Source organism: Colias philodice, chromosome 18, assembly GCF_061535455.1.
Source record: "Colias philodice isolate Cphi_HAF_F1 chromosome 18, ilColPhil1 Martin Lab GWU primary, whole genome shotgun sequence".
In the NCBI taxonomy this organism is placed as follows: domain Eukaryota; kingdom Metazoa; phylum Arthropoda; class Insecta; order Lepidoptera; family Pieridae; genus Colias; species Colias philodice.
The window spans coordinates 5,815,317-5,832,617 of record NC_143103.1 but is presented as its reverse complement, the minus strand read 5'-3'; the positions used below and the strand labels follow the sequence as shown (position 1 = coordinate 5,832,617).

General features: G+C 35.4%; 1 protein-coding gene across 1 annotated transcript in view; it reads right to left on the bottom strand.

The window, feature by feature from the left end:
- The window catches only part of LOC149480464 (RNA helicase aquarius), a 45,417-nt gene that overhangs the window by 3,844 nt on the left and 24,272 nt on the right, over nucleotides 1–17,301 (bottom strand). Inside the window, exons 10-21 of the mRNA XM_089706219.1 lie at nucleotides 16,524–16,737; nucleotides 16,301–16,349; nucleotides 15,860–16,095; nucleotides 15,331–15,548; nucleotides 14,659–14,828; nucleotides 11,272–11,403; nucleotides 8,068–8,205; nucleotides 6,659–6,750; nucleotides 5,095–5,293; nucleotides 2,557–2,737; nucleotides 894–1,018; nucleotides 444–604 (exon numbers count right to left, since the gene is read on the bottom strand). Of these exons, the coding sequence (XP_089562345.1) occupies nucleotides 444–604; nucleotides 894–1,018; nucleotides 2,557–2,737; nucleotides 5,095–5,293; nucleotides 6,659–6,750; nucleotides 8,068–8,205; nucleotides 11,272–11,403; nucleotides 14,659–14,828; nucleotides 15,331–15,548; nucleotides 15,860–16,095; nucleotides 16,301–16,349; nucleotides 16,524–16,737 (1,915 nt within the window). The remainder of the gene's footprint in view (nucleotides 1–443; nucleotides 605–893; nucleotides 1,019–2,556; nucleotides 2,738–5,094; nucleotides 5,294–6,658; nucleotides 6,751–8,067; nucleotides 8,206–11,271; nucleotides 11,404–14,658; nucleotides 14,829–15,330; nucleotides 15,549–15,859; nucleotides 16,096–16,300; nucleotides 16,350–16,523; nucleotides 16,738–17,301) is intronic.

Sequence of the window (17,301 nt, the reverse complement as noted above, 5' to 3'; positions counted from 1 at the left end):
GTCAAATCAGCTTTATTTTTGGTGTCAAACTCATATACAACATTCTCCTTTTTTGTGGATACAATAGCTAATTTGAATAAACTTGTTTGGCGGATAACTTGGCCTACTAACTACTTTGAATACTAAACATATCAATGTTTTATTAACGGGTTCACCGTTCAGAATTTGACAGGGACGACGCGACGTTATTACTTAAACATATACATTTAACAGAATATTTGAATGACAATGATGACCATTTATTCTATTGCTATTAAATATACCTTTAAAATGTTCATAACTGTTATTATTCCGCTATAAATATAAAAAAAACACATTAATTTTATTATATTATTATTTAATTATAACATACAGGATAGCACTTCCCTATTTTTACCACTTATCTCCAAATATACCCATATACCTAATTGACACCAAAAAACTCATAATGACATATAACATACCCATTTGCACAAGTTCAGATCGTTTCAAGGCAGCGTGTGTGCACGTCATGGCGATGATCTTAGCTTCCTTTACGAGTAAGTACTTGGATCTGTCCAGACCAGAGCGTAGAAGCTCGAACGCTCTGAACTCTTCTAGCTCTTCGAATATGTGGTCTATGTACCTGGGGAAAAAGCAAATGATTGAAATTGGATTTTGGCAATAGGTACCAGGTATAAATTTTTGAACGGAAGTTTAGCAGTAAGATATTACAAATTTAAAAGTACCAAATTTTTGTAATTCAATATTGATAAAATTTCCAGTTTTTAAAATTGCAGTGTTAACATTAATTTAAAAAGATTGAACAAAAAAAATATTAGGCAACTAGTAACAGTGGGCAAAAATATGGTCGCAAATATAAAAAGTTTGATAAAAATCATTTCTTTGAAATCGCAGGTATCCTAATTACTTACCTATAACAACTTTCAGCGATTTCCATGTCCTCTTCATAGGATTTTCCAGGGAATAAAGGCTTGGGAGCATCGTCGAAGAATTCATGGAATGGGAATTCTTTACTAATGGTTTCGATGGATTTCGGCTGTAAGAAAGAGTTTATCAATAAAATGGTTATGAAACAGTAGGTGTTTTATTTAAATTTTACAATGAAGAATCAATATTGAATATTCATAACTTTAGAAATTACAATCGAGCTGTTATGAGTTTTGACAACAAGCATAATGAAGCGATAAAAGAGACAACATAGATAAGACAAAAAAGACAATAAGTTTTGAACTTTTCTAATAAATCTCAACATTAACACGTTCGCTGCGGCACAGATATATCTGTACTTTCCATTACTGCGTTACGGGTCGTTTTAAACCTTGTCCTATACCAGAGATTGTGGCGGCACGAGGCATATTAAACCCCACCGCCCGTAGGAGACCAAAATCCTTTTTTTGGCGCCAAATAAGACAAAGTGTGCGGCTTTTGTCGTGATTATTATTAACAATGAGTTCATTAACCTAAATCTACCGCCGCCCGTGGTTAGATTAGTTAGTTTAGATTCTATGGGTAAAATAAAATGTGGGGTCTGATGTACCCCATACCGCACTGAACAATAGCAGTTTTTCATATAATTTAGTGATGGGAAAAGAAATATCGATTTTATTTAATTGTATTTATTTATCAAATTTATGGATGTTTTTTATTAAAACAGGGCAAACCAGAATATTGTTTGCAACCAGTGCATTCTGTGAGAATTTCCTTTACTTTTTTTGTCGGCCTCACGACTTGTTAAGAAGATGCGGAGTTTTTCGTAACATCCTACACATCTCCTCTTCTTTGATCCCTTTAAGAGATGATGTGCCTTGTTTGTTGGCTTGTTGACTTGGGCAAGAGTTAAATTTTGATGAGCCATACACCGATTGCCGGGTGTTTTGGATTTGCCGCTAGTTGATTCAATGAACAAACACACTAATAGTAATCTTGATTATCAACCTATTTGAAGAAAGTTACTCAACATGTCACATTCACGTTTCTATTAACGATATTTATTATAACGAGTAGTTTGAAAATTAGGTACCTGTATCCACATTCAAGTCATTCTTTGTAAAAGCTTCAATAAGTTGTTCCACAAATAGTCTCGAATGCGTTGCACAACACTAACCGCGTGAAGCTAGCTTAGGGTGCGGTACGAGGTGCGCGGTGGTACGAGGTGTTCGCAACCTCGTTCCGCACTGTGTTAGAATTTTTATTTGTTCAGTGCGGCACGAGGTCTAAGAAACCCGGTATTAAGGTCGGTATACCATTGAACTAGGAATCAATAGCACATCTCAGATATATAGATATCACTTTCCTACACTGAACCAGATGGAAGTTATGCTTCCCGCACGACAGAGAAGTTTAAGTTTTTTCCTACCGCTATAACGACGAGACACGGACAGGGTGTTTCAAGCCCTGTTTCGCAGCGAACGTGTTAAAAAAATAACCTGGTTGACTGGATCACTCGAATCACCACTACGAAGTGAAAAGTCCGCCCAATAATTCCTTCTCTTTTTTATTCATATTGGTGACCTTCCTGTTCATGTAATATCACTGAAACCTTCAATAATAAATATTATAACATTCCCTTTATACCTGAGTACGGCAAGTCCTCAAGAACGCCTGCCACCTGGGTCGTACATGGTACACGTGGAAGTGGTGCGCAAGTTCGCACGTGGCGCCCGCTTCACCGCCCGCTTCTAGCGTGTTCTGGAGGCGAGCCACTTGGCCCAGTAGCTCCAGACGCTTGGCTAGCACGTAGTTCACTCGCCCGTATCTATAGGGGAGATAGTGTCAAAAACAAAATCTTGCTCAAACTTCTAACCGATACGACAATAAAAGGTGGACTTGAAAACTGATTGTACAAAAGGAATTTACCCTCAACCATTCGATATCAATCTATATAAAAAAATGAATCGCCAAATGTGCTAAGAGTATATAATCCGAGAATGGCTTTACCAATTAGAATTTATTATAATTAATTAACGTTTTTATTATGGCACAAGGAAATTTATTATGGAGAGATGGAAACGTAAAACGGACAATAAGATAGAACTACGTCAGCCGGGGTAATTAGTCCTTAATAATTCCAAATTATTATCTATGACCGTTCATACAGAAATGTGTTGTCAACTTCTGTCGAAGTAGAAATTTCATGCATTGTTATGCGGAATACGAGGAATATCGGAGGAAGAGTTCTGTATGGGTTGTGATACACATATGTGTGTCTTAGATATTGTAGAAACACATTCAATAAAATGTAATGTGATCTAAACTAGGAAATGTCAATGTCTAAAGCGAACCGAATTAGGTGTCATTCACCCCAATTAGCGTTTATCACACCGATATTGAATGTCATGAAACAATCCATACTAATATACTAATATATTAATATTATAAATGCGAAAGTAACTCTGTCTGTCTGTCTGTTACTCAATCACGCCTTAACTACTGAACCAATTTGCATGAAATTCGGTATAGAGATATTTTGATACCCGAGAAAGGACATAGGATAGGTTTTATCCCGGAAATCCTACGGGAACGGGTTTTTCTTTGAAAACGCGGGCGAAGCCGCGGGCGGAAAGCTAGTATCATATAAATTTTCGTTCTGGGTTCATGACGCAATACATTAAAGCTATGAGTCTATATTAAGTACTGAGTGCAAATGTAAATGAACTTTACATATCGATGGTTGTTGCAAATTTTCGGAAATAGTGTTCTTTTTTAATGAGTGACTCACACAAACATACAGAAAATTTGCGGAATTTAATATATGGTTAAACTTACGCATAATATGCGAACTACAACCGCAAGGGACAAAAAAACCAAGTGCTAGATAAAAGAGCAATGGATGTGGAGTCTCTTGCCGGTTCTTCTCCATAGATACTGCTTTCCGAATCGGTGGTAAATGTTAAAACTGTTATGACGATTCAAAAGTGCTTCTAGAAGAAGTCTAATTGAATAAATGAATGTTTGAGTTTGATATCTATTACTTCAAAATTTATAAGAGACTAGCTTCCGCCCGCGGCTTCGCCCGCGTGGTGTTTTGATAAAAGGTAGCCTATGTTTTTTCTCAGGGTCTAAAAATTGTCTGTGCCAAATTTCATCAAAATCGGTTGAGAGGTTTTAAGCGGGAAAGCGTAACAGACAGACAGACAGAGTTACTTTCGCATTTATAATATTATATAGTAGGGATATATCTTATTCATAATGATGCAATAAAGTATCATACAAAAGGCTTTAATTAATAGTCATCACTTCTTAAAACAGAATACGCAATACAATGATTTGCATATTCTTTTCATCGACCTAATTTTTTCCTGTAAAAAATTACTATATCTTAGTATCCATATCAAAAAATCTCTTCGGTAAATGACTTGCAAAAAATATTTTAGCTAAGTGTTTTCCTCATTGCCTTGTATGAACTTCCTAAATAGATTTCAGAGAACAATCTTAGCAAAGATGACGCAATACCACAGGCAATACAGCATACCGAAAGAGGTCAATCTACGATGCAAAATGGTCATGGCTAGATAAAATTATAAGCATGACTAAAAAGGTCGACACAGCTAGACATATTTAGTACTCATAGTGTTCATTCATCAATCATCATTGTCTTCTGTATAGATATAATCGGTTCATCAAATAAAAATTGCTTGCACAAAAAGAATCATGTCATGAAAAAGTATTTACCTTGATAACGGCTGTATTAACTATGCATGAGTAACCGCAAAGTTGGTAATTAAAAGACAAAGAAAAACTGTTTTTAAATGCAATTATTTATATTCACTTTTTTGAGAAATGACTTCTTTGTTTTAAGATTCCTAAGATTCCTTCTTTGCAAGAGTAGTGTCACACAAACGTAAATATTTGAATTGTTACGATTCATCATTTTAAATCATTTTCATTGCCTCAGCTCGCTTTTATTTTCTAAAATAGGTTAATAAAAAGGTATTGTATATTAATAACAGTCCTTCCTACTTTAACATTTTTATAGTATAACCGCACTTTATACAAATCAACACATTTCTAATATTCGATTGATCGGTCGATTGATTGATTGATAGTTGGATCGGTTGGTTAGTTGTTTGTGATCAACTTTTAGATTGATTGTTTCGCACGATCGTTTCTTACCTCGAGAAGTCCTTATCAGTCTGTAGTTCTTCTTCTCCATGACCGAGACGCAACAAGTGTCGCTCGTCTACGTCTAATTCGGCCACTTTCTCGAACAGCTGGTTGAGCGCTTGGTTGCTGTGAGTCACCACCAGAGTGCGTTGCCATGGGAAGTTGTGGTACAGGTTCGATATTATCTGTACTGCTACGTCCGTTTTACCTATTTAGAGTAAATCCCGAAGTAAATAGGTGGAATGTGCACGATGTGAATTGGAATATGTGCAAGAACGTGTTGATACATTCTTGAATGTGAACAAGGTTGTTCTGTACTACTATAATACTATGTGGTAAAAATATTGTTTGAATTTTCGTCCGTGATATTATAGTGTGCAGGTACAGTGGCGTACAGCCTTGAGTTCTGAGATTAGATAGCCAATGGAGCCCAAGACAAGGAACATCTTTGTCTGCTAGGGCACCTACTTGCCCGTAACTTTTCATAGGTATTCGTTTAGAAAGAAAGTACCTAATGTCTTAAGTATACGGGATATTTACAATTTTGATTAGTCATCAACTAGGTACACTTAAAATTTATATTCGCACAAACCAAATAATACATAGTTCATAAAGCAAATCATTCGCTTATATCCGTTAGTTTAAGTAAATATTCAATAGCAGTTCTAATTCAAGACCAATCTATTTTAGCAAAGCGTTGTTCGCTTTTATTGAATCGTAAAACAATTTAACTACTGTTCTATAATAGACCACTTTAGCTGTTAAGAGATATTGTTTCACGATAGATTTATATTTACACTGAAATAATTTTATTCTAATGAATAATTTATAATTACCCCGTATCTCTCTATGATACAGGAGCTTTATTCGAATCATTAGAAACATAGGTAAAGTTAATTAAATAATGATTACTCATGTACAATACTAAAAATAACATATTCATTTGTTTATAATATTGCAGTTAAAATTATTAATTGCGGTGCATTGACCACATTACCGCGTTTTATCTTTTTCCATATTGTTCCTACGCACAAATTACGTAAGATCGACTATTATTTTTAAACATTATGTACTCATTTCTGATAGAAACATTTATAATTCAATTCAAAACACATTAAAACTTTGCCCAACACAATTTGATTAACAATGGAATTATTAAAAATATTATTAATGTGAAGCACATTTTTTCAAGTTAAAAAATAGAGAAAATAAATTTAAATTCATAAATTTAATTTTAAAGTGAAACTTTTATTACATCGTCTCAAACTTTTTGGTCTGTGTAGCGCATGTCGCGTGTATCGCGGCTGCCGAGTAGGTATACCTACTCGGCAGCCGACCGTCACGCGACATGCGCTACACAAAGCAGTGTTCGGAACCGTTCGAACAGTTTCACTTTTACCGTGGTTTCATTAAACCACACAACATTTTTTTATTTATATTTTAAAGTGAGTTCACTTATAATAATTCCAATTAGGTCTTCTATCTGCGGACTTTCTTTGTTTTTCTCCTACTTTTTCGAATCGTATAAAACTACTAATTTTTTATTTCTATAAATAAAACTTAAAAAACATACCTGTTCCCGGAGGTCCAACTACTAATGTAAGTCCCGGTTGCATTCCTGAACGAATTGCCTCCACTTGCGTTGGAGTAAATAAAATGTTGTTCCTGCAAATTGATATATGCGTTAGTCACAATCAGTGCATATGTAGTATAAAACAAAGTCGTTTTCTCAGTCCGTATGCCCTTATGTCGCTTAAAATTTTTAAAACTACGCATCGAATTTGGATGCGGTTTTTTTTAATAAGAGTGATTCAAGAAGTAGATTTTAGTATGTATATTTTTTTAGGTTTTAGACAAAGCGGACGAAGCCGCGGGCGGAAAGCTAGTAATCAATGAACCCGATACTAATTCTTTGCACATATTGAAGAATGTATTGTTTCAACAGCGTATCAAAAATATTATATCTCTACATTCTGATGAAGTATCCCATTTGTTAACAATCAGGACATTGAAATTCAACAATAAGAAACGATTATAAAAAACATAAGTAATAAAATTAAATGTGCATAGAATTTTAATATTTCATCAATGTATTGTTGTATTGTTATGCAATGCATCATCGTTTAAAATACATGCATGCATGGTGTCATTGCTATTTGGATGTTAATTTGGGGCATATAATGAATATTAAAGCCATTTATACACCATAACAAATGTCAATATTATGTACTCGTAACGGCGGAGGCACACGATGCGTTGCGGCGCCGCACCGCAAAGATTTCACCGTGTCAGTGGGCACACGAGCGGTGCGGCGCCGTAACGTTGTTATGTCGCAGCGGCGTCGTAGCAGCGTTGGACAGACAGTCCTTCCTTGTGACGCAAAATAACTGAGCGGTGCCGCTCCGGCGTCGCACCGCATTCACCCCTCCCCGCCTCGTTTCGGTGGTTGCAAGTCCGGTGCGGCGCCGGAGCGCATCGTGTGACATGCCACAGATATTTCTATGTAAGACGACGCAGCGACACCGCTCCGGCGCCGCACCGCCGCCGCAACGCATCGTGTGCCCCCGCCGTTAGTACATGCATACAAAATTACATAATACGTGTTTTATTACTACTGTTTTTATCATAAGTACCTATCTCATGAAGAAATATTAAGAAGACGAATTTTTGCGTGTGCGTGCGTTTATTTTTTTAACACGTTCATATTAGCTTTAACTTTATTTATATGTTTGTATGTAACCGACTCTTAGAATCAATTTGGACCTACTTATACTGGACAGATTTAATTTAAACTTCAACGTACACGTATCGAGGATCGTAACGATACAATAATAAGAAGCGTTTATCTTAGAAGTGTGTTTTAGTTATACTATATTTATAATATTTTAATGTTTAATGGTGCGGTACAATAAAAGTTAATTAATAAATAATTATTTATCCATCCACTTACTTCTTAGGTTCGTTATTTCATTGTGTACTTACTTTTTAGGCTCATTATAAAGATATGGTCCCCGTTTCGGCTGAACATGAGGTTCCACAACGATGACCTTTCGCGGTTCATCTTCATCCATTGCATTGTCGCCCAACTCCTGTTTCCGTAGAACATTCTCGAACGTCACTCTGTATAAGTAAGAAAATATAGTTAATATGATTGCTTAACATGTGTGGGGGCTGGATCGACAGTCGAATAGTATAGAAAAAAAAAGATTAATTATTAAAGCAGAATAAAATATTTATAATGTTTATTTATAATGTGCTTATAAATTCCTATTTTTCATAGTAATTAATGCTAGGGATCGGTGAAAGTCACAGTTTCGATTTTCACCTCAAGATTGATATTTTCTTATTTCACTTTAATTCTTATTTATTAATTATGTTTTGTTTCTTTTTTCAGAACTTTATTTAAAAATTAAAGTAAATGCTTAATTATATATCTATTTGCTGAACCATTTGGTTTAGGTTGCGGATAAGAGATTCCTCCTAACAACAAAGCCGCTTGAAATTTATCATGCATAACTTCCGCTTACATAAATATATTTAAATTTTTTTGAAGTATTTCTATTTCGTTCACTCTGATTTATAGTATGATAAATAATATTTGCTTACGTTTTCCTTGTTTCATTGATAAACTTTGCATCGAGTTATTATAGTGGTAAGATAAATGTTTTTGTTTTTATTATGAGCATTCAATTTAATAATAAATTTAATTCAATTCAAAAACGATTTGAAAACTCACACTGTGTTTAATACATAACGACTCGTGGAGGCGAAAAATAATCAAAAATTTTGTTATAACTGGGTCTTCATATTTGAATGATCATAAATTTTTATCTTAATTTACATTAATGAGACAAGAAAATGTGCCATTTCGGTGAGATGAATCAACAATTTGCCTTCATTGATGTATCAGAAAACACATATAATTTTAGATCAGATCATTTATATTCTGTTTTCAGCGGCACCATCATCCGATATAAAAACTTTATAAATATATTTTGTGCGAACGACCTTCCCGATAGGAATAGAAAAAAATTGCTGTTGGGTTTCTCCCGAGAGCACATGTTTCAGTGACGTCATAGCCGCTAATAGAAGTTAATTGATAAGGACGGGATGCTTTAAAATGTGTATGGGAGATAAAATGCCCGAAATATACGATTAATAATAGCACAATAAGATGGAAAAGCTGTCATGAAAAGTAAAATGAGCTAGTTATGAACTAGTTTACATTAATATAATTAGGAGGAAAAATTTGTAATGAAAAAGTACTGTGTCGCAGTATCGATTTTAAAAATTAATTTACCATTGGTAAGCTTAAGGCCTGAATCGGGTAGAATTCCCTTTTAATAACGAAAATTAACTCTAGTTATAACCGTTTTTCTTCTAGATTCTTAATGTACATATCTATTTAACCCTATGGATATTATTGAATTCAAATATTTGAGGCAAGAATCAATGTTATTAACGAAAGAGTGTTATGCTAATTGTTTAAAAAATATTGAAAACTCGATAAAGATTAATCCCAAATATTTTTGGACTCATGTAAAAAACTTGAGGAAGGGAAATCTTTCTTATCCTTCTACCATGTCACTTGGTAATGAATCTTGTAGCAGCCCAAAAGATATCTGCGACTTATTTGCCAAGTATTTCTCCTCTGTCTTTAATCCTTCTATTGTTGATTTGAACTACAAATCTATGGCTTTATCTTATGTATCCAACGTAGCTCCTATGCTCAGTGCATTTTCAATATCGAGTCATACAATTAAAAAAGCATTATTGGCCTTGGACCTGAGTAAAAGTTGTCTGGACCTGGTCGGTCCAGACAACGTCCCGCCCATATTTCTTTCCCGTTGTGCAAGCATGCTGTCCGTTCCCCTGGCGCTAATTTTCAATACTTCCCTTAAAAATGGCCTGTTTCCATCAGTTTGGAAACAAGCTCGAATTGTACCCATATATAAGGGTGGCAATACCTTACCTTAACCTTATATCAAACTATCGCCCAATCTCCATCCTTTCTACCTTGACAAAGGTTTTTGAGTCAATGGTTTATGAAGTACTCCACAAGCATGTCTATTGTCATTTTTCTGAATCTCAACACGGTTTTATGACTAAAAAGTCCACTAATACAAATCTTGTAACATATGTAAGTAATTTAACTGAGGAAGTTGATCAGGGTCACCAAGTCGATGCAATTTATACCGATTTCTCAAAGGCCTTTGACAAGGTAAACCATTCAATTCTAATACAGAAATTGGAGTTGCTCGGAGTGTCTGCCACCGTCTTGAATTGGTGCAAATCATATTTGGATACCAGACCATCGTCTGTTGTTCTCAATGGTAGTCAATCGTCTGTTGTTCTCAAAGGTAAATAAGGGCATGGATGTTTTAATTTGTTTATTTTACAATCAGGTTTATTGGAAAAAAATCATGAACTGAGGTCGATTTCCAAAAATCGACCTCAGTTCATGATTTTTTTTTAAGTCCAAACTTTAAACCAAAACGCTAAGTCAATATAACGTCAATTATAGTAGTGTTTTTACAGTGTGTTTATGAAATTGAAACACAGGGCATGGTTGTTTTAAATTTTGATTCCATATCCAAATATCTTTTTAATAATTTTTATACGTATTTTTACAACGGTAGATTCGCGCCGGACCCCCAATCCCGCCATGTAAATCACCTAGCAAGGTCGCTAACCTTAAAGGCCTTAGGCCCAAGGCCTTAAATCTTTACAGAAACTATTTTTGTATCAACAAGCGCGGAACCAGGATAAGTAGTTAGTCCTTATCTAGTACTACTTTACTTTGAAAGAAGGAAAAACGAATAAACACGTTTGTTTTTCTTACACGTCGCAGCGGAGCGATTTTATAGTATGATAGGCTACTATTTACGGCAGTAAAAGTCTCATGGGAAGATCCATTACAACACATATTAGAAACACTTAAAATTTTATAATGCAGATGTTACTGATAACTACCTTTCAAAACCGCGGGAAACTATTCTTAATAATATATATATAAATCTCGTGTCACAATGTTTGTCCTCAATGGACTCCTAAACCACTTAACCGATTATAATAAAATTCGCACTCGCATTCGATCCAACTTGAGAGATAGGATAGTTTAAACATGTAGGTACCACGGGCGAAGCCGGGGCGGACCGCTAGTTATAAAATAAGTTAAATACTCACTTGAACGGTCGGACGAGTTTCTGCGGGTTGTCTGTCTTTACTTTAATCTCGTGTCCCGGGAAGCTGTTCCTCAAGTGTTCCATATCCAGGAACGTGTCGTTAAAGTCCAGTGTTGGTATTTCATTGGGCATCCTGGACAAAATATTACATGAATTGATAATTTTACGTATGTTTTATTTTCAAATACATGTATCGTTGGCCCATTATTATGTAAATTAACGAAATTTTTTTTAAATCAAATCAACAGAAAATGAAATTAAAAAAGTGTGTGATGCAAATGTTAAATTTACTTATTTTTTACTTTATTTGTTTACTTTACCTCACCCATCGTAATAGTTATAAAGAATAGATAAACAGTGCATCGCAATTAAACACAAATAATTCATTTGAAAACTCTGCCTAAAAGAATCGTAAGCAGAGTTTCACGTCGGCCGATTTTTGTGATTGTCAGTATAGTTATTACTAGCGACCCGCCCCGGCTTCGCACGGGTGCAATTCTGATACTAAATACACTACAGAAAAATTGTGAACGTTGTATATAAAAACATAGCGACCCGCTCCGGCTTCGCACGGGTATAAAATACATAGCCGGGCGGCCGGCCGGTACCGCCGCAAACAATACGTCCCGCAATTTTTAAATCTGTAATATCTTCGAAAATATTCACTTAAATCATACGGTGTAAAGGGCCATATAGATCTATATTAAATGAACAATGTATTCAAGGTATTTAATTGGTTAAGGATTAATGCTGTATTGGTTAAAATCGCATCGAAAATTAGCCATTATTTGTCGTAAAAAGTAAATGACAAAAAAAAGTTATTGTGGGTTATCCATAAGAGATAGACATATACAGCCGTACAAATAAACGAGTTATAACATTTTATGCAAAGAATAAACTAAGAATAAGGAAAAATCATACAAATAAACACGAGATAAATGTAACCTAGTATAACTTCGTAATAAGTATTCATACTAATGCTATTCCGTCCTTATTACGGCTACCACCCTAGTATAAGTCTGACATAACCGAGTTATAACATATCTTTTAGTACATTGTGCTGTGTTTTACAAGTTTTAGAAGCAATTTTCAATCTAAATTTGAGATAATAGCAATGAGAGTAATACGAGAAGTAGAAAAAGTTGAACAAATTAATAATTTCATTACGTACCTATTGAAATGGAAAATTTTGTATGAAATGTCAAAATATACGAAATTATGAAAAACCCTTTTGATATTTATAATGATTTATTTATTTACAACATGCGCCAAACCATACATACATAAAACTTATTTCTAAACTTATCACAATAATATACACTTTCGTTGAAAATATAAATCTTCTAAGCCTGGAGTTGTATGTTTTGAGTACCAGTTATTTGGCAACTCTCTATCTCAAGGTGGGTTTATCTTCTGTTCTCCAGATATTGGATAGCGTTATCTATCATTTGCTTGCATACCTATTTAATGATATATTTAAATTATTTCCAATAAATATTTAAAAAATAAATAAACAGAACATCGTATGATGAAACTTCACAACAAATTCGACGAAGTCAAACGAGCGTCAGCAAAATGACAGCACCAAGGCTTAACCGTAGACAATTTCAATGTTTTTCATAATTTTGTGAATGAATTGCGACGTTGCCGCTTCGCGCCTATTGCATAGCGTGAGCATAGATACATCGACGTTATTCCAAATTTATTTGTAAGAAATTATGACATCCTTATTCTTTATTTATTCTTATCATATCTATGCATTGCATAAGGTTTGAATAAGCAAGTTTTTATTTGTACGGCTGATAGAGATAAACTACGATAACATGGCGCGCCCCTCCAAATTACTGTTTCAATGTGTGTAGTGACATCCTTACGAATGAGTTTGTATGTAGTTGTACGTATTCGTCTTTAGTACTTTACGTCCAGATTTGTTGGTCAACTAATCATAAGTTGCCGAGCGCCCAAGACAACGCACGTGTCGTTTTCATAGAATACGTCAGTGCAGCGCCATTACTAATAATAATGAGCGATTAGAGCGTGACTAGTCGAGCAACAAATCCGTGGATTTGTTTTTGTTTGACGGCCGTCTCATTACGCACACATGCGTTGTGAATCTTGGTGGTGCATTGTAAATACTTTCACAAATACTTTCAAACGTTTTGAATTTTGGAGGGGCGCGCCATGTTATCGTAGTTTATCTCTACCATCGCGGACTTTTCTGTAGACCTTTTCAATGTGTATAATACTTAGTACATTATTTTGATAAAACTCGTAGGGTTCAGCCTGCGTTTTCAATGTAAGCGGAAAAAATGTAATTTTTTACGACATCACATTAGAAACCTCAAAAATAACAGTAGTTCTGCACTATTTAATGGATGTTATTATACATATAAACCTTCCTCTTGAATCACTCTATCTATTAAAAAAAACCGCATCAAAATCCGTTGCGTACTTTCAAAGATCTAAGCGTACAAAGGGACATAGGGACATAGGGACAGGGAAAGCGACTTTGTTTTATACTATGTAGTGATTATACGCTTCAATACTATAGTTTTAGTTTCCTGGTAAGCTTAAAAATATTAAGCCAGTTCCGGGTCCCTTGCTTATGGTCTGGCATTTAACTAAAGATTTGATAGAAATAATCTAAAATTACCTAGCATGAAGCGTCTGTATATGCCCCTTCTTTACCCTCATCATTTAATATCAGCATGTATAAATAATCCTTTTGTTACCTGGTATAAAACGCCTGTCCCGGGTCCTTCTTTATCAAGAAGATTTGATATAGGAGCATGTATAAATAATCCTTTAGTTACCTGGTACAAAACGCCTGTCCCGGGTCCTTCTTTATCAAGAAGATTTGATATAGGAGCATGTATAAATAATCCTTTAGTTACCTGGTATAAAACGCCTGCCCCGGGTCCTTCTTTATCTGGAAGATTTGTTATAGGAGAAAGTATAAATATTAGTATCTTTACCTTTTTTTTTATAGTGGGGAAATCTTCCAAAGATACCCACGGCCCCCGGGGAAGGAGCCGTGGGTTATGTCGGATTCCTACCGACTAAAACCCCACTGTGTTCCGTCGAGCCGCTTTATTGCCGCAGGTATTGGATAGAATTCTTCCGCGACCCCCTCGGCGGCAGCCCATCTCCAGGCCAGGCGCAAGCCAAGAACAAGAAAGGTGGTTTGCCTGCTCTTCCTTCCAGTTGGCGGCATGAGCGGAACACGTCTCAAGCCGCCTCACCGCACCGGACGATGGATTACAATTAGTATATTTACCTGGTATAATGCGCCTGCCCCGGGTCCCCGTAGCCCAGCACGATGTCGTGCAGCCACTCGGGCACCACGCACTCGGTGTTCATGAGCTCGCGGATCGATTAGTATATTTACCTGGTATAATGCGCCTGCCCCGGGTCCCCGTAGCCCAGCACGATGTCGTGCAGCCACTCGGGCACCACGCACTCGGTGTTCATGAGCTCGCGGATCGTCTCCAGCACCGCCTTGAAGTTGTTCTCTTTGGGTTTACGGCGCATCACTATGTTGAACGTTTCGTAAACGTCCTGGAACAGATTGTTTTAATTTGTTAATCGTTCTCAATGAATATCTCAGCAGGTTGTTGAGAAAATTGAAAATTACATGTGTGCTTAGTTTTCAAGCTTTTTCATATTATGTAAACAATTTATTGAAGTGAAAACTACTTTAGCGGCGTTGAGCACTTTTTCTATAATGGGTATAAAATCTTAAACTCGCGTCAGGACACGTGACCTGATCGAAAAAGCGTAAGACGGATACCATTCCAAAATATCAAACATGCTCAACGTTAATAATCAAGTTTTCACTTCTGCCGGCACTCCCGGAGTGCAACCCGTCTTTTTTTCTACGTTTATTATGTTACATAAACTAAAACATTTGAACTACATCAGAGCAATATTTCTAAAAATGAAAAAATAGACAAACGAGTTATCCTATAAGTCTGTTCTTGCTTTTTCATTCTGAAACTTTATTATCAAATTGACCAAATTTCTATACAACCCACTACACAAAAACAGTAACAACTCTTACCTGGTGACCCTTGCTAGCTCGATCCAGATCCAATCTATACTGGTTAGGATCTAGAAGCAGGCGGAATGTTCTAGAATCTCCATCCAGCTCTGGTCTCGGTTCCGGTCCCTCCTCTATGACCCTCCCCGACGCGTCTAACATTCCCTCCACTTCGCAACCGCGTACGTACACTATGCCCGCTTGTTCCACCATACTCTTTTTGTAGTCGTACTTTGTGCCTGTTGAGAAAATTGCATAATATATGAATTATTGTAGTTAATACTACATTTTGGGTGACATGGGGAACAAAAGTGAAGAAAAGGATCCTTACAAGTTACAGAATGTAACAGATATGAATTGTACTAAAATTGTGTGTAACAAGTATAACCACATAAGCTAAGAGATATAATAGAATCTCATCTCTGGCTAAATCGTTAAAAGGCAAAACAACAAGAATTAATTAGTTATTATCTCCAACCTAATTGATGTTACGCAGTTAGCCCATCAAAAGTCAACTGGTAAAATTACCCCAAAAAAAACAATTGCTCACCAATACTCTGACTAGGCCGCACTGTAACCAGGAAGCAAACATCATGTTTCCTCAAATTTTCCCACTCGTGTTTGATCTCTCTCCTCACACTGAGAGTCACTGTGACGTCAGCACGCACTCTAGAGGGCGCTTTTTCACCAATGTTCGGTTTGGCCACTTCGACCACGGCAAAGCTTTGTATGGGATGGGCCATGCGTGCCCAACCGCCGAAGTATACGCTGCCGTCTTCGGCTCGCCTGTGAAAATAATATAATATTTATTATTTATCTATAGCGAAGAAAATATTTAAGATCCCTTTACTGTTATAAAAGACAATTATATACGAAATATATAAAAGAAATGTATAAAATATTGGCAAAAAAAAATCTAATTTATTTAAGTACACACCACTGCAGTGTTTTGCAAGATTTTATTATAAATAAAAAAAGTATCTCAACTTACCACGGCGATAGGCGATACACTGCATCTTCAATGTCTTGACGAATTTCATCTGCAAGAAAAAAATAGTTATTATTATTATTTCCATAGTCCATATATTAGAAATACTCATAAATTCTGTTTCTTTAATCTATTTACGAAGAGATAGAAATTAGCAGGCAGAGTTAATATTGATTGGCGATGTTTTCTATACTTAAATAACTATAACAAGCACTTGTCTACTCACAAGTACTCTCCAATCTAAACAGATTGAAATTCCTCAACAGATAGTCGTGCAGCGTCAGAAACTGCAGGTTAAGTTTGGGTAGGGCTAAACAATTCTCCCCACTGTATATCTCAGTGGGCACTACATTTTCATCCCATATGATTTCTTCAGTCGGATATAAGGGCATGGAGTTGAGCTCTTCTAGTTGAGATATACGCCGCTCGTGACGAGATATCTGTGGAAGAAAATAGATAAACTATTTTAACATAGTAAATTCACATAGGTAGTAAAACATTTTGGAATTGGAACCGACTAGATCTAAGACAGTTAAATTCGATACGAAGGGAAGAAAGTTACAGAGATTTAAAAATATTTTAGTATCAAATAAATAAATAATAATAAAAATAGTTTTTTTTGTTTCTAAATTTTACACAATACTTAGTAGGGCCCTCCTAGTAAGTTAAAAGAAAAAGTATTAATTACCGTATAACAATGGGTTCTCGTTGTTATACATATATTATAAAGTATTAATTACCGTATAACAACGAGAAGCAATAAAACTACAGTTTATATACAATATATAATATAATTTGTGTTATATGTAACATGTAAAACTGAAGACTCAACCGTTTAAATTTGTAAAATCCAAAACTTTATGTAAGTAAATTTGAGTAGTTAATGCTATAGTTATTTTTATATTAAATTTTATAACTCAGAAACATAAATACTAATTAGTTACTATAGTCCTTTCCACCTAAGATGATTTCTGTGACACATCGATTTTTGACACGTGTAGAGA